At 42.0% G+C, this 17,584-nt stretch overlaps 2 protein-coding genes across 3 annotated transcripts; one reads left to right on the forward strand and one right to left on the reverse strand.

The window, feature by feature from the left end:
• The first annotated feature begins 3,971 nt into the window (after positions 1-3,971).
• On the forward strand, positions 3,972-8,122 carry LOC136427486 (uncharacterized). The gene is made up of 3 exons (XM_066416368.1): positions 3,972-4,686; positions 4,998-5,177; positions 5,539-8,122. Exons 1-3 carry the CDS (start codon positions 4,590-4,592, stop codon positions 7,044-7,046), a joined length of 1,785 nt encoding a protein of 594 aa, XP_066272465.1. The 5' UTR covers positions 3,972-4,589; the 3' UTR covers positions 7,047-8,122.
• Positions 8,123-9,298: 1,176 nt separating this feature from the next.
• LOC136427488 (activated RNA polymerase II transcriptional coactivator p15-like) lies at positions 9,299-16,913 on the reverse strand. Of its 2 annotated transcripts, none has more exons than XM_066416376.1 (5): positions 16,783-16,913; positions 14,455-14,550; positions 13,136-13,219; positions 12,810-12,915; positions 9,299-10,371 (listed from the first exon to the last, which is right to left on the reverse strand). In XM_066416376.1, the coding sequence occupies exons 2-5, from the start codon at positions 14,518-14,520 to the stop codon at positions 10,286-10,288; spliced, it is 342 nt and encodes a 113-aa protein (XP_066272473.1). In that variant the 5' UTR covers positions 14,521-14,550; positions 16,783-16,913; the 3' UTR covers positions 9,299-10,285. The 2 variants fall into 2 exon arrangements, with proteins under 2 accessions (XP_066272473.1, XP_066272472.1); XM_066416375.1 differs by lacking the exon at positions 16,783-16,913 and adding an exon at positions 16,642-16,695.
• Positions 16,914-17,584: the final 671 nt, after the last annotated feature.

Here is a 17,584-nt window from a genome sequence, read left to right on the forward strand (position 1 = left end):
TTGTATGAAGTTAACATTGTGTATCTATCTACTTAACAAATTCAAATGTACTGGGATTATATTTCACAATAGCAGGTTCTCTCCCCTGCCCTAAGTGCTGAAGTTCTCTCCCCTGCCCTTAATGTTGAAGTTCTCTCCCCTGCCCTTAATACGGAAGTTCTCTCCCCTGTCCTTAGTACTGAAGTCCCGTCCCCTACCCTTAGTACTGAACTTCTATCCCCTGCCAGTAGTACTGACGTTCTCTCCCCTGCCCATAGTACTTAAGTTCTCTCAGCTGCCTTTAGTACTCAAATTCTATCCCCTGCCCCTAGTACTGAAGTTCATTTCCCTGCCCTTACTATGGAAGTTCTCTCCCCTGTCCTTAGTACTGAAGCTCTCTCCCCTGTCCTTAGTATGGAAGTTCTATCCTCTGTCCTTAGTACTGAAGTACTCTCACCTGTCCTTAGTACTGAAGTTCTCTCCCCTGCCCTTAGTCCTAAAGTTATCTCCCTGCCCTTAGTACTAAAGTTCTCTTCCCTGCCCTCAGTACTGAAGTTCCTTTCCCTGCCCTTAGTACTGAAGTTCTCTTCCCTGTTCTCAGTACTGAAGTTCCTCTCCCTGCTCTTAGTACTGAAGTTCCTTTCCCTGCCCTTAGTACTGAAGTTCTCTTCCCTGCCTTCAGAACTGAAATTCTCTCCCCTGTCCTTAGTATTGAAGTTCTCTCCCCTGTCCTTAGTCCTGAAGTTCCCTCCCCTGCCCTTAGTACTGAAGTTCTCTCCCCTGCCCTTAGTACTGAAGTTCTATCCCCTGCCCTTGGAACTGAAGTTCTCTCCCTGTCCTTAGTACTGAAGTTCTCTCCCCTGTCCTTTGTACTGACGTTCCTTTCCCTGCACTTAGTACCGATTCTCTCCCTGCTCTTAGTACTGAAGTTCTCTCCCCTGCCCTTAGTACTGAAGTTCTATCCCCTGCCCTTAGAACTGAAGTTCTCTCCCTGTCCTTAGTACTGAAGTTCTCTCCCCTGCCCTTTGTACTGACGTTCCCTTCCCTGTACTTAGCACCGATCTCTCCCCTGCCCTTAGTACTGAAGTTCTCTCCCCTGCCCTTAGTTCTCAAGTTCTCTCCCTGCTCTTAGTACTGAAGTTCTCTCCCCTGCCCTTAGTACTGAAGTTCTATCCCCTGCCCTTAGAACTGAAGTTCTCTCCCTGCCCTTAGTACTGAAGTTCTCTCCCCTGCCCTTTGCACTGACGTTCCCTTCCCTGCACTTAGTACCGATCTCTCCCCTGCCCTTAGTACTGAAGTTCTCTCCCCTGCCCTTAGTACTGAAGTTCTCTCCCCTGCCCTTAGTACTGAAGTTCCCTCCACTGCCCTTTGTACTGAAGTTCCCTCCACTGCCCTTAGTGCTGAAGTTCCCTCCACTACCCTTTGTACTGAAGTTCCCTTCACTGCCATTTGCACTACAGTTCTCTCCCCACCCCTGTCCTAAGTACTGTATTTCTATCCTCTGCCATTTGTACTGAAGTTCTCTCCCCTGTCCTTAGTACTGAAGTCCCTTGCCCTGCCCTTAGTACTGAAGTTCCCTCCACTGTCCTTTGTACTGAAGTTCCTTTACGCTGCCCTTAGTATTCCGGTTCGGAATTGTTTTGACCTAGCTAAAGAGTGCGTGAAGATAAGACGAAAATCCTAGGTTTTCTCGTTAGTTTTGGCTCCCGATTTTTTTGGCTATCGCTATAGCAGTGTGTAATCTTTTAATATTCCTGAAAGACCCGATCTTCGTAGCGTTTTACGGTTTCGGAGTTTTGGTCGTCCGCGAAGACTTCCTGGTATTAACAAGTATTAGTGCGCGATGAAGGTAACGCGGCTTTGTCGCCTGATTACCCCAATCGTGCGTTCTATGTGCGTTTTGCATGGTTTCGCACCATCGGTGATTGCGGAAAACGTATCCTCACGATTTTTTTTTTCATTTTTCCTAATTGCACAGACAGAATGATGACCTTTATTCCCATATTAGTCATTATCCTAGGACACTTTTATTTTCCTTCTAGCGGCCTTAGAAGAATGCCCTAAAAATAGCAGTTTTGGCGATGAAAATTGCTTAAAATAACGTTTTTTTACCAAAAATGACGTTTCCAAAGAAAATATCAAATTCGTCTGTCGTTCAAAGACAAGCCACCCCTATCCATCGGAAACATTGAATTGGCCAAAAAAGGATTTTTGTCGGCCCCGAATTTAAAAAAAAACTCCGAACAGAGACCTTAGTACTAAAGATCCCTCCACTGTCCTTTGTACTGAAGTTCCCTCCACTGCCCTTTGTACTGAAGTTCCCTCCACTGCCCTTAGTGCTGAAGTTCCCTCCACTACCCTTTGTACTGAAGTTCCCTCCCCTGTCCTTAGTACTGAAGTTCCCTCCACTGCCCTTTGTACTGAAGTTCCCTCCCCTGCCCTTTGAACTTCAGTTCTCTCCCCTCCCCTGTCCTAAGTACTGTAGTTCTATCCTCTGCCATTTGTACTGAAGTTCTCTCCCCTGTCTTTAGTACTGAAGTCCCTTTCCCTGCCCTTAGTACTGAAGTCCCTTTCCCTGCCCTTAGTGCTGAAGTTCCCTCCACTGCCCTTTGTACCGAAGTTCCCTCCACTACCCTTTGTACTGAAGTTCCCTCCACTGCCCTTTGTAATGAAGTTCTCTCCCCTGGCATTATTTTCCATTTACCTTTTGATGTTGACGTTTTCAATCCTAGATGCTATTTCAAAGGGCTAGCCCCCGACAAAGGCAATATAGGACGTTGACTCGAGATTTTGAACTAAACTACGCACAAAAAGTTTGGAAACTTAACTTTAGTGGATCGTATATCCGTTGTTTCTTGATCAATTTCAATGCATTATATATTGATGGAAAGCTTGACATGTGTAATTTCCTTTCCTATGATACCAAAGTCATGATAATTGCAATCTCATGAAGCGAGCGCCAGGCCTGCTTACGTGAGTGGGTTGTAGAAGAAAAGTGCCCAAATTTCCATGCTGGTGTCAATTAACACTCAGCGCAGGGTGGTGGTGTCGTCCACATCGGGAATGGAACAGTCTGTGGAGGAATGTTATGTTCACAGCTACAGATAAGTGAAGGTTTATTTCGACTGTTGGATGGGTTAATGAAACTGTGAGGCCAGTGAGGAGAAACCTATGCTGACTGTTGCACAGATAGACTGACTGTTTGTTTGTTTGTTTGTTTGTTTGTTTGTTTGTTTGTTTGTCATAGTGTGGGGCAGTACAACGTTAACTGCCAGAAGAAAAACCAGGCTAATCATCCTAAGCAACCTCGATATAGAGACATCTTTCTCCATCCAGTCACATTTCCTAGATCCTTACCTCTGCAATATGAGACTGGGTGCCATTTTGCACGTTCATACAGAATGAGAGCCATTTTTTAGACCACCTCCAGTAGGCAGGAATACAGAGGATAGAATGGCCCTCCTGCAGCCCAGATCTCAACACAATTGAACGCAGTCTCGGACTCACTGATCAGCTCGGGCGAGATGTGCATGCAAGAATGATCAACAGAACAACACGGGTCGACCGGTGACGACTCCTTGTGGAAGGGACCCTGTAACAAAACTGGTGATAATTATGAGGAGGATGTACCGGGCTGTGGTGACAGTGCATGGCGTGTGTGCTCAGTATTAAGCCACCTTCATCATAACTGAGGCTCCTTTGCGCATTTTTTTGTTGGTTTGGATAAAGACTAACCTTGGCTTTCATATTAATGTGTTTTGTTGATTTAAGTTTCATATTACCCTCCTACTCAAGCCATGCGATACTAACAGAAGAAAAAATACTGAATTGAGCGTTTGACATTAGTAGGGTAATTTGGGCACTTTTTGTATGTGACCCGCTCGCATAACCAGGTCTGGTGTTCGTTCCATTAATTTCATAATTCGTTTGGTATCATAGGAAAGGAAATCACATAAGCTTTCCAATGTTACATAAATCCTTGAAATTGATCAAGAAACAACGGAGATATGATCGACCAAAGTTAAGTTTCCAAACTTTTTGTGCGTAGTTTAGTATGCATATTCGCAACCGTTTCCACAGTATCAATAGTTTATGTATTATCGTCAATTACGGTACAGGATCTACAGTGAGAGGTCAGGGTCCGTGTGTGCATGTATAAAATGCGAATGTGGGAGGGTATTCTCGAACAAGTAGTATATGATGTAACGTTAGCGTTTCACACACTAAATATCAAATGGAAAGCCATTTTAGCACGCCTTCTTGATCTTATGATAACAAGATCATAAGTGACAAACCATGTAGACATGTGGAATTACATGAACATCTTTATCGAGGACGAAAAACGGTCAAAAGCTAGTGAAGTTAGCGCATGCGCGGTTATGAATAAAAGAGTCAGCATTCCATTCAGCGACTATGACGTCACAAAACTTTAGAGCAACCGTTGTCAATTTGTTGATGTGCACGTTTTGCATCAGCTCCGACAAATCTATGCTCTATTCTGCCTTATACCAGGCGTTTGTAATACATTTTGCGCAACAAAATTCTCGACCAAGTAAACAAAGCTAAAGTGCGTTATATTTGCCCAAATCGTACTTGTACGTAACGTAAAAATGCCTTTCAGAGGAACCGGGTTCATTCAGCCCTTACCGATGGCGCTGTTGGCGGCGGCCACAGTGGCCACAATGCTGTGGATAGTATTCACCGACGGTAAGTTGACCTCGCTAGCTGCAGTATTTTATCTAGACACGATATTCTGATTTTCTTAATCTCTTGAAAGTCTCTTCTTTCCCTGTAACTTGTGTCAGGCTCGGTTGCATATATCAGGACGATCTCAATCTTCACGATACAAAACTTTCCCTTTGGCTTTTAGATTTGGGGGACGTTTATACAATAACAAACTAACGAGATCTTTGAGAGTTAGAAGCTGGCTGCTTACGTTCCTGCAGTTTGAAACATTTCTCCCTTGGAGCAAGAAAAGATATAAGCTAATTGACGTTTTTTCCACATGTTTGACACAGATAAGAAGAAGGCAAAGAAGACGAAAGATGCCTCCCGCCCACGAAGTCCAAGAACCATGATGTTCCCCAAAGTTTCGTTTCGCGACTTCGCCAACGATTCCAAGGTGTACTGTGAGGAGGAGGACTTTGAGGTCATCGTGTTGGAGAAATGGGTGGACAAATATGACGGACCCTCATCGGGTAAGTCAGTACAAGAAATACAGACTCAAAGATTTAGTTTTAGATTGGGTAAATGTTAGTAAACACGATATGGGGGGCATGGTTTTTGTCGTAGTCCGTGCCTTTCGTTGCAAAGTCGTGCGTTCTAGAACAATGTTTTCTGGTTGTACATTACTTGAAAACGTTACGCTCAGAGAGATATCGTGTTGTTAACATTTCGTAACACTACAACGTCACTCTTAATGTGTTTTTTAAGTGAGAAAAGATAGCCTTGTCGTTAAAGACTGTTTTTACTTTTGTAAAGACCGTCTTAACGTTTAACGCTGATCATGAATACAGTATTCTACTCGTGGTCTGACCAAGCAAACCTGGTCTGTTTCAGCCTACTGTCGCTTCCCGACGGAAAGCCTTGTCCGGACCACGGTAGCCGAGTCCTACCGCCCCGCGGCTCGGCAGCACCGCCCCCGCCACCCTGACCGCCGCCCTCCGATGAAGTTCGACCCCATCGCCACCAGAAGCTCGATCTTCGGCGGGGATGCTGGCTTCTTCGCCTCCACCCAGGCAATGGGCGACTTCTACAGAGAGAAACCTGCCACGATCGTGCATCGCGCAGATTCGGCAGAGTTTATGAAGCGTGCTGCAAAATATGAAGCCGGCGAAAACTCACGCCATTCCGAGGAGGATGAATACGTCGACGCCCCAGGACTGCCCTTGCCACTGTTCCACGATGCGCGGGGAGTACCAATGTCGCTAGGGGGAGACACCTTCTATGATGGTGAGGATAACGAGCTCTACGACTCCGAAGGGCTGTCCTTGGAGAAGCTAGAAGAAATTTTGGAGTGGCTGGACGAAGACGATGACCACCCCTTCTTCGACGCGCTGGATGTGCCTCATTTCTCGTTCCAGGGACAACAGCTCGGTCCTGTCCAGGAGTTGCAGCGACCACACGTCCTGCTGATGGCGGTCCTGATATCTATGCTGAATGATTACAGCTTCTCCGCGTGCAGCTTTGTCAATCTGCTGCTTTTCAGTTTGGGACAGTCGCTAGGAGGCGCTAGGAAGACGGTGGTGTCGGCTCTGGAGTACTGCGGGTTTCAGTACAGCTTCGCCATTTCCCTCGGCTCCATCCTAATGTTCAGCCTACTAGAGTCGATAGGAGGCGCTCTGAGGAGCGTAGTTTCATCTCACCGGTACAGAAGCCTCCAGCTTGTTGCCAGCAGGATCACACAGATGCTGAAGCGTCCATTCCTGTCGCGTCGCTCAGTCCTGCTGATGGCGATCCTGATATTTGTGCTGAATGATTACAGCGTCTCCGTGTCCAGCTTTGTCAGTCTGCTGCTGATCAGTCTGGGACAGTCGCTAGGAGGCGCGAGGAAGAAGGTGGTGTCAGCTCTGGAGTTCTGCCGGTTTCAGTACAGCTTCGCCATCTCCCGCAGCTCCATCCTGATATACCGCCTGCTAGAGTCGCTAGGAGGCGCTATGAGGAGCGTAGTTTCATCTCACCGGTACAGAAGCCTCCAGCTTGTTGCCAGCAGGATCACACAGATGCTGAAGCGTCCATTCCTGTCGAGTCGCTCAGTCCTGCTGATGGCGATCCTGATATTTGTGCTGAATGATTACAGCGTCTCCGTGTCCAGCTTTGTCAGTCTGCTGCTGCTGATCAGTCTGGGACAGTCGCTAGGAGGCGCGAGGAAGAAGGTGGTGTCAGCTCTGGAGTTCTGCCGGTTTCAGTACAGCTTCGCCATCTCCCGCGGCTCCATCATAATGTTCAGCCTGCTAGAGTCGATAGGAGGCGCTATGAGGAGCGTAGTTTCATCTCACCGGTACAGAAGCCTCCAGCTTGTTGCCAGCAGGATCACACATCTCCTGAAGCGTCCATTCCGGCGCTAAGCACAAACTGATGCTTCATTGTGTCTTCTAGATTTGTATCTAGATGTCAGGTATTCCGTAAGGTTTCTGGTTTTGTTTATGTACACCATGTAGGGTGTACAAAAAGTGAGAAAAAACTTTGGTTGAACGTTAATGCCAAAGAATTAAAAAAAGCCATATCAAAATAAGACTTCACAGTTGCTGAACCAGTTTTCCGACAGGATTTAGTATCTTCGGGACTGTTGTGGTGTTCTTTCTACGTACAGCCATCAGGACTGGAATGCGTGAAAAGGTGTAAAAACGTTGACAGAAAGGCAGTTTTAAGTCAATGCCACTGAAATAAAAATGATAAAGATTATACAAAACAATAGAGCCCGTTATGGGGTCCTATCTATAAAAAAAGAGAATGCATAAGTTTATAGGGAATTTACACCGGTACCATGTGCAACATTGTGCTTCGTATTTGTACCACAGGTATACCTCATTGTGTATATACGGGCACCGAATTGTTAAAGACTTAAAAAGAAAACAACAATGTCAATGTACATGCATTGCTGGGGTTGGGCATGTGTATAGTGAACGCTTAATGGGGATTATAGAAATAGACAAAACATGGAGATCTTTTATGGGATCTCGTGAGAAAGAAGGGAAAACTAAGGCAATGCTTTAATGCATTTACACAGCCTGTACAACATTGTTTATTGTATTGTATTTGATTTGTTTGACTTCATTTTTATTGCTATGTAGCAGGCCCACTTCGTGTGTTGTACTGTACGGTACATGTGTATCACTGAGGGGTTGGGCACCGACTTATAATTCAGGAAAAAAGAACAGCGGTAAAAATTGTCAATGTTAACTGCTGTAGCTGGTCATGTGTATTTATCACATATTTGATCAGAATTGTAGTGTCCATTTTACCCTTGTGAATGTTGTATATACATGTATCACAGTCAAACTAGTAGCGACAATTTTAACACTTTTGCTCACATGATTTTTGCTGTGTCCTAAATATTCATGTAGCACCTCATGAGAGTGGAGGAAGTTTTGTCTGAACACAAGTACTTGTGTTTTTACATTAAAGAGTTGCTACTGTTGAAGTGCCCTTGTACTGTGCAGTCATTTTTATCAGCACATATACTGACTTAGCCTGGAGCACTTTTATTGTTCAACAGAGAATTAGATTTGTGTCAACTGTGACATCACAAAGGGTATGGCTAATTAATGTACATCAGCAATAGCTATGAAGTGATGTACAAACCTTCTGTTGATGTCCTTCTCCCATGACCAACACATGTAGAACACAGAAAGAAGGCGAAGGCTGCACTTGCAATGTAAAATCTTTGTAGGAAAACTTCTTCTAGTACTTGGGATCTTTGTCTATCTATAACATATAATTAACTCCATGTTTTTGGTCATTTCTGGGATGTGTGGTCCCTAATAAGATGTGGTCCCTACTGATGATACTATGTGGAGAAAGTTTGCTGATAGGAAAGAACTAGGAACAATATATGAAAGCTTTATGTTTCAAACCTTTTTTTGTCTCAGTTACGCCATGTTGATTTGATTATATGGATGACATCCTCTGGGAACCCCAAAACTGATGCGAGCGTGCGAGTAAAAAAAGTTTGCCCCCCCCCCCCTTAAAAGCTGTCTTCGTTATGAAATCTACGTAGTCAGGAAGGTTGAACAAATGACGTAACACACAGAGAATGGTTTACCAAATAATGGATTCTTCATTTTTGTTCTCTTACTTCTTCTTTGACTTTGGTATTCTATGACATCAGCATCTTTTTGTAACTTACGGCATATTATGCTCAATTTGTAGCTGCTTTGCATGATTAACAGTATGGAAGAAAAATTTTGTTGTTGTTGTGCAAATGGACAAAAATTGATGCGAGCGCTGATGTCATCCATGTTATCAAATCAACATGGCCTAATAACAACACCGTAATTGGTCAGCACCTGTGAACACGATAATATTGTTGATTGTACAAAATCCAGTTCTTACTATCAGAATGCTAATTTTCAAGATGTTTGTACAAAGCAAAAAAGGCCATGATTTTCCACATGGCCTTTGAGAGAAACTACTCATTTCAATTGACAGAAACTACTCATTTCAATGAGAAACAGTCCAATTAGTAATATTTCATTAACATACACACAAAATATACATTGTACTTTTGTCACATCTGATGATACAAAACATTCGTCAAATGAAAATGTAAGAAGTTAGGACAAATATATCTAACCATATCTATATAGAGAGATCATAGTTAAATTTTCAGCTTTTTATTGATTTCCAAGTAATGTTATAAATCAACAAGGTTTTCTCTCAAGATGTGAACATAAAAACTGTGCCTTATGACCTAAGTGCTATTTGAAGTCTCATTTCATGCTTAATTTTGAAAATATAAATCTAGAGTATCCTGGACTAATATCATAAAAAAATGTGGAAACTTAAATTTGCTTGATCATATCTCTGTTGTCACCATATCAATGGCATTGCATCATATATCACTGGCAAGCTTATCACCGTCCCAATACAAAATGTAATCAATAACCATATGGTATGTCATGATCACGTATTTGTGAGACAAGCAGCGTGGCTGATTATGTGAGTGGGTTGAAAAGCAGCATGCTGTTCATCGCATAAACATAATCATTTTCAATGATATGAGACACACTACTCATCTATAAAAAACAATCAACACTTGATCAAGCTAAATTGGAATACTTTGTTTTGCAGACCTACTCACATACTCAGCCTTAATTCTTGTCTCACAAATAAATGAAATCTCAGACAAATAATTCCAAAGAATTGAAAACATCTATAGATGATGACAATGACAACCCCCTCAGTTACTTGCACCTCTCAAATATGAACATATGGGATAATAGTTATCGTAAAGGGTAATGAATAAGCATTCATTACGTAAACGTAACAATAATGGAGAGATGATTGATCAAAGTTATGTTTCCAAATCATATTAATATCCTGAGCATGTGGTGATGGGAGATGTGACTGTATCAATAAGTGCATCACATGAAACTCAATGCTCTCATAATATTCTTTTACGTCTTTTCACACTTTTACACCATAAAGAAAGTGACTATCAATAACTGCGTCAAATACAACTCGATGCTCTCACAATAGTCTTTTACTACTTTCAAGACTTTTACACCAGAAAGAAAATATAAAAATAACAGCAAAGGAATGTCTCAAACATAGCAACAGAATCCTGAAACCACCCTGGGTTGTCTCAGCCTTCAATGGCTTGTATTTTCTCATCGATGTCCTCCATAGCTGCCTTTAGCTTCTGCCACTGGTCTTTGCTGAGAGAAATGCCTGAAAAGAAGAATAAACAGAAACTTTGTTATTATGGTGAGACCAGGGAATCTAAACTGCAGATCTGTAGACTGGGCAAAGCAGTCTGCAAAAGTAAAAGATTTGCTGTTGGATTTCTGAATAAATGAACAATCTTTAGGCTGCGCAATCTTTTTCTGGTGCACACTGCTTCATTTCAACAGTTGACATACGTTCCAAATACTTTTTATACTATAGCCAGGGCAACCTCAGCCAAAAGATAGGTTAATATTGAGCTCTGCAAGTGAATTCTAATACTTTTAGGTTTTCCATTGTTATACATGTATGTTAGTTTAGTCAACATGAGGTTTAAGATTGTTCATGGCAAGAAAATGCAAACATGGAAAAAAATGCTAGGAGCAAAAATCAGCGTTAGTAACATCATGAAACATAGTTCCAGATTTTAAAGAGGGAGCTCTACATTTGTAAATGGTAAACATGCCAAAGAAGACTGAAGACCCAAACACATATGAAGATACTGAGAAGTAAGAAAACACTAAGGCACAAGAGATGATGCTTGTGAAAATCAACCACATGTATGAACAGTTGATACAATGTGAGTCCACGGGACAGAGGCACCTGGCGAGCGGCCACCAAGCTTCCCCATCCACATGCAAGCACGTCAAACCCCCAGATGATGGGGAAAAGAAGACGCTAAACCGGATAGTGAGTGAGTGAGTGAGTGAGTCATACAAGTCACAGAGTAGTTATGCCACAGCAGCTTACTGCAAAGAACACCATGGATCTTTTCAAGGATCACATGGCATGTTGAGAGCCATGGGGCACTATGGGTAGCTTAGGAGCCAAATACACTGATTTACAGTTGATGTATACTGTGACTTGTCTGTGGTCATGGTAATGATTTTAGTGGCACCCTGTGCTACCCAGAGTGTCTATCCACTATGGCTACAAGTCCTACATCTACACACAACTAAAGAGGCACATGGTTGCTAACCAAACAGACATTTTCAGTCATCCAACAAGATCCGTGATTTTCGCATCAATTTCGTCCATGGCTTCCTTTAACCTGCGCCACTGGTCAGTGGTAAGTGAAATGCCTGGAAATGCAACGACACAACCATTCAAAACAACCTACAAAATCTCCGGTAATGACATACAAAAAGCTCTATATGAAAATGAAGATCATAAAAATCAACTGACTGAACATCAAATACAAAGTGAAGCTGCAGTACTAGTCTTATCAACTGCTGACATTTCATGTACATGTCCCTAAGGTGACTGGTGACTGGAATTCTGAGGAGAACTACTGTAGGTCAGTGGAAAATTCAAAGTGCTAACTTTTTGTGTTAGAAGAAAGTTTTAGCTCTGCACCATGTTAACTTCCAACATGGATGAATTTCCATGCTAATACAGTCAAACCCGGTAAGGCAACCACCTCCCTTTGGCAACCACCTGACCAAGTTGACTGCTTTTTTAGTTCTTGAAGTTACCCCATAGACACAAGCATTTAAGGGAGACTCAACTCCAGAGGCGAGTTTTCTGCAGATAATGCTTTTCTGAATCCAAAAACATAATTGTATTGGCAGCATGTTATTTGATTTGGACTAGGCAGCAGTTGCATTAGCATCAATATTTTGATAACTCCAGATAAATAATCATATGATATCGTGACAAACCATTGGACAAACCTCAATCGGGACGATGTTAAGAAATCTCGGGTTGAGCTTAAAAATTAGTTTTGCTATATGTTTCTGGTACTTGTTTGTCAACATGCAGCCTTTCCAACTTTATTTTGCATTGGGTAAAAAAAAAAAGATTGATCTCTGACAACCATCCCATTGAAACCCATGCTTAAGATTTACCAGTGTGAGGGGACAGTATTTCCCCCAAAAATAATTACTCAAGCAACTGGATAAGATTTTGAAACGTTGATGAAGGTTAGACATCCAGGTAATAAGATACGCCAAAAATATATACTCAAGCAACTGGATTTTCCTTCGAAGGAGTTCTTTTTTTATATGTCATTTGAGTTACGTTATATCTGAGTTCCTCCTAGGCTGGCGACATGCCCAGTCTATGGCGACTGGTGCCAGCTATGTTGACAGTATTTCCCACCCAATTGCTGTCTAGGAAATTGTAGTGAAATCTGACAGTGAATGCTCTTATCCAGACTTAAAACATGGCAGCTACAGTCACCTACATGATGTGTAGGGTTAATGGTAAGGTCAACTATAACATGGGTGTAAACTTTGCTCTCCCCCACTGTCCCATGGGTGCAGGAGATTAGAAAAGTGTTGACTTGATGTACAAATGACAAAGTAAGCTGGACAACATTGAGAGCCGACACTTATTTTCCTGCTTCTCATGGTTGAACATCATCAACTGAACTTGTTGTACATGTAATATGTTGGGTCTACTGAAACAAATGCATGTGTTTAACTTTTCTGAATCTTTCTTACCTTTCCTCCCTGGTTTAAGCTCTCCATCTGCATCATAGTACTCTCTGATGTCTATCAGGCACTTCCCCTTAAACTCTCGAACACTTATGAAGCGCTTGTTGGATAACTGAAGGCAAAAATATGTAGTAGCATATGTTGATTCTTCTCTGTATGCACACATTTTTGATATATCTAGTCCAAATGCAGATTTTTAAAGGTATCATTTTATGATTTCCTTGATTCTTGTCATTTTACTTCTGAATAAAGACAATTGCATGAGTTAGTCATGTTTTACTAAAAATATCATAAAAGTGATTTTTGCCCCAAAAGGTAAGATATAAACTTGCCTGAATCATATCACTACCTTCATCTTCTTCCCTTTTGGCCTGTTGTTTCTTCTTTTTCTCTAACTTCCTTTTCTTTGCTGCTTTCTGAAAACACCAAAGGAACATGGCAAAGTTAAAGAGTACATAACTATATTGTTACATCCAATACAAATCATGGGGCTGGATTTGTTTCAACTACGATATCAATTCTTTACACCTAAACTTTAATACAACATTTCTAATAGTTATAAAAAGTTGTCAACAATTTGTCATTCAATGATGGGAAGAAGGCAGTACCCTTAGAAGAATTTGGCCCAGAACACTGGGCCAGCACCACTTTTATCAATAAAAGCATTGGATTCTTCAATCTGCAATGTGCAAATTTAAAATACAGTATTTTCTCGATTAAAGTGCGCACCCCAATAAAAGTATGCACCCCTGATTTGGGGTTACTTCCAGTCAAATTTGCAGAACTGAAACGTAAAGTGAAAAACCCCAAATAAAGTATGCACCCCTTCTCCACTGATCTTGAACAAATTTTGAACAGGATAAATTCAAATTTATGGTGTTCCTTCATTATCTCCAGGTCATTTTTCTTATATTAAGGACTTCTACATGATGCCATTCCTTAGATTCATTAAAGATTCTCTTGTTTACTCTGCCAGCATCGTCTCTGCAAACTAAAAGGATTGCCTACGACAAGTTACAAACTAAATGCAAATTGGCAGGTATTGAGCCATGCATTGTTGCACCGCAGCTGGGTTCATGGTTGGATTAAGCAAGGATTTGAGGTCCTTTTCCAATTTGTCTGGGAAATAACCTCAAATAAAGTACGCACGCTGACTTTAGCAATGACTTGTGGTGCCTTTTGAATTTTGAAATGTTCAAAAAGTGCGTACTTTATTCGAGGCAATACGGTACACTGACGGAAGGCTTATTGTCTACCCCTGGAAGACAATCTGGTTGCTGAATTGCAGTCCTTTAATTTCCTGCCAGGGACTGGGTATTCCAACCTACAACTTCTGCATTTTGCGTGCGACAATTCATTAGGCCACAGTATCTAAATCTCATGGATAACATTCTCTGCGGACCCCAAATCTAATTAGTGTGAGAGAAAAACAAGGTGGGAAAAAAAGACGGCCATAAACATTGTTACAAGAGTCTATGTGACAAAACATGGTTTAAGTTTAAACACTAGCCAACAAGTCTTTCAATCCTGTATTCAAGAAGTGCACAAAATGTCTCCAGAGGGAACAACTATTATTTTTTTCTTAAATCACACAAAAATCAAATCTACCTCTGTGGCTTTATGTTGATGATTAAAAAGTTGTCAATCTTACCTCATCGTCTGATATGTCAGAGTCATCACTGTCTGACACATAAGCCTTGGACTTGTGCTTAGGCATGATGAGTGGTGAAATTGAGGCTGTCTGGTCCTAAGAGTAATAAGAGAAGCAGAACACAGTATTACGCCTGAATGTATGGGTATTTCTGTAGTTATGGACCATTAACTGATTAACATTGGTGTAGGGTGCACTAGAGAAGCATGACAAACAAATATGCTTAAATTGAGGGTACAACCTACAAAATAACTGGAAAAAAAAATGCGGTATCATAACATTTTGGCACCCTATTAAAAATGGGGTCATGTGGAGGTCAAAGGAAATGCGGCCAATCACAATCTGAATCCTATTCATATGATCTAAAAGCCGGCTTATTATACATATTGCTTACAACATGGTGTATTCCGTATTGCCGGTCCGACAGTCCGACAGCGGGTAGGATCGCCCAACGGCTGAAGGTAGGGCCAGGGTGATGCAGAATACACCGTGTTGTATTTTATTTAGTCATACCCATCCGAAAAAACACCCATTTCATGGCAAAATGCGCCAAAAGTTGAGAGAGCTTTGTGTCCTCAACATCGATTCCAACTTCCGAATTCGGTGTTCAAATTTTTGACAGCAGCACACTTGAAATGCATTCTAAATATTCTATGGAAGCCCGTGTAATAACGAACAAAAACAAAAAAAAACAGGACCATAGCACTTCCAGGTCAAGAGATACAAAAATGGAATTTCTGCTGCAGTACCAAGGTCACATACCAGGGGGCCCAAAATCGAACTTGAAATTTGGCTTCATAACACCTGCCCACAGACAGACAGACACACAGACACACCTAAAACTATATCTCCGTTTTTAATGGAGATAATTACACTGGTCTCCATTTATATGACGTACATGTTGTATAGGTATGGCTTCCGTGCACTGCCACGGTAGTTTCATGGTAATTTTATTCGTCATAGTTGCTGTTTTCTGACCTGTCATCCCATTTCAGACTTGACTAGTACAGGTGTCTTCTGGTATTTTGGACCTGTACCTAACGGACTGTTCCCGGGGAACATCATATCGAACATATAGAACCCCCTGTTCTGTATGGAACACCTCCGACAAAAACAGCACAAACAAATCCTTCTTTTCCTTGAAAATTCTGCAATAACACGTATATGTTGGGTACACTAGTCGGCCAAGAGCAAGGTACAGAGAACATCGCAGAGAGAGCGCTAAAAAGTAACGGCTACTCCTCTGCCATTTTCCACCATCTAGAACACAACCAGGGCCACTCATTCAATCTCGAATCCACGGACATCCTAGATCGTGAATCCCGCTGGTTCGAACAGGGAGTTAGAGAAGCAATATATGAGAGAATGTAACGTTACAATCCCACCCTCAACAGGAAAGGAGGTCTACAATGTACGTGTTGAACTTTCAGGCACTTGGGATAATGCACTGCTCCTATAATTTCCGAGCGGATCTAACGTTAACGGTTGCAAAGACCGTATCCAACTGGCAAAAGGAGTTTTTATTGCAGCTTGGGTAAAGTTAAACTTAAAGTATATCTATATTATTTTGGGATTGTGTTCCAGAATCCTTCTAGCGGCGAGAAGCAGTACTCCAGTCAGAAGCTCTGAAGAAGGTGTCTGACACCGAAACGTCAGCAGGTGAGATTACCTGGTTGTGTTAAAAGAAACTCCAAATATCCTAACGTTATATCTATTCAGAGTTTTGGTATATCAAAATGTTAAAACCTGATTTTCCAATCCTTTCCGACTATAAAACTGTCGAAAGAAACGTCTAGACTGTTTCAAAACCTTATCCAGTTGCTTGAGTATTAAACTGTATTCGGGCAAAGTTGACTTGTGTATCGCAAAAGTAACCGGTTCAGTGCTGAAGTGGTCACCAGCACTCCAAAAATCAAACATGTGAGTTATTGTGACTCTCACCAGCTCTCTACGCACCCATCTGATGACCACTCCAGCACTGAACGGTTCAATCCGTTACTTTCGTATACTTTTACTTTTGCAATACACAAGTCAACTTTGCCCGAATACAACATTTATTGCCAATCCCCACTGTGGGTTAATAAACGTTACATATTATCGGTATGTAACGTCCTTTATAGGATTCCACACCACCCCCCACCCCCATGTGGACACACTTTGTTCTCAAATCCATAATTTTTGGCTTACCTTGAGGGTAAGCTTACCTGAAGCTACATTGCACTGCATATGGGACGGTTTGCTAACCTAACATGAGTCCGATGCAATAGACCAAAGGTCCAAAGTGGCAAAAATGTATGAAATTTGACAAAACAAATATTATACACAAACCTTTCTTGCTAGTATTATTTGGCCTACTCTATTTGGCTGCTTTGTACTAGTGTCGTTTAGGAAATTCCGATAGTCGGCGCTTTTTTCGATTCACAGCTACTTCATTGTGATTGGACCAAAGCAGTCACCTGACACAGTTACTCTGATTTGATTGGTTAATTCAATCACGTGATAAGTCCCAATTGCAGTACTGATCTCACCTTCGTAGGAGACCCACAGGGTGACAGACGGACTACGGCCGACTTCCGTAAAGTTTTTCTCCTGTTTTGGGCGGCGAAAGACCAAAAATGACACGTAAGTGTTTTAAGTAGTGATGTCATGCACATAGAGATTATCGTGACATGAGCGGACGGTCACAGTTTGGACGAATTTGACAGAAATGTGGCGTCAATTAAAATGTATGGATGCCACATCAGCGAACTGGGCAGGGGAAACATCAAGCAGATGTTGGGTTGGAAGATCGCAACGTTTTCTGACTGCTGCGTTTCTCTGACAACTTCTCATCGGGCACAGTCTGGTATTCCAGTTGAGTTGAGTTTAAAGAAAGAAAGTTCAGTAACGGGAACCGTCCTAATCCCGACCTACTTTGGAAAACAAAATATTCTTAACGTTATATGGTCACAAGTGCCTGTTTATGATCTATCAAAGTACGTATCTTAAAAACAGCAAAGTCACAACATAGTCTAAGTTCGTATTCTCCAACAACTGATGACTGAAAAATCGGCTTGAATTTCATGCTTATTGGGGGGGGGGGGGGGGGGACGAGCTAATTGCCTGCCAACATGGCCTTCAACTTCTGCTG

The sequence above is a fragment of the Branchiostoma lanceolatum genome, chromosome 2 (genome assembly GCF_035083965.1).
Source record: "Branchiostoma lanceolatum isolate klBraLanc5 chromosome 2, klBraLanc5.hap2, whole genome shotgun sequence".
NCBI classification, from domain to species: Eukaryota; Metazoa; Chordata; class Leptocardii; order Amphioxiformes; family Branchiostomatidae; genus Branchiostoma; species Branchiostoma lanceolatum.

What these genes read in the sequence shown, in the direction of transcription:
- LOC136427486 (XM_066416368.1), top strand. Translation starts at nt 4,590, where the DNA reads ATGCCTTTCAGAGGAACCGGGTTCATTCAGCCCTTACCGATGGCGCTG. An exon ending in GTGGATAGTATTCACCGACG is followed by an intron (nt 4,687 to 4,997) that starts GTAAGTTGACCT and finishes TGTTTGACACAG; the next exon opens with ATAAGAAGAAGGCAAAGAAG. An exon ending in ATATGACGGACCCTCATCGG is followed by an intron (nt 5,178 to 5,538) that starts GTAAGTCAGTAC and finishes GGTCTGTTTCAG; the next exon opens with CCTACTGTCGCTTCCCGACG.
- LOC136427488 (XM_066416375.1), bottom strand. Translation starts at nt 16,680, where the DNA reads ATGCAGTGCAATGTAGCTTCAGGTAAGCTTACCCTCAAG. An exon ending in CTGACATATCAGACGATGAG is followed by an intron (nt 13,220 to 14,454) that starts GTAAGATTGACA and finishes TGGTGTTTTCAG; the next exon opens with AAAGCAGCAAAGAAAAGGAA. An exon ending in AAGGTAGTGATATGATTCAG is followed by an intron (nt 12,916 to 13,135) that starts GCAAGTTTATAT and finishes TTTTGCCTTCAG; the next exon opens with TTATCCAACAAGCGCTTCAT.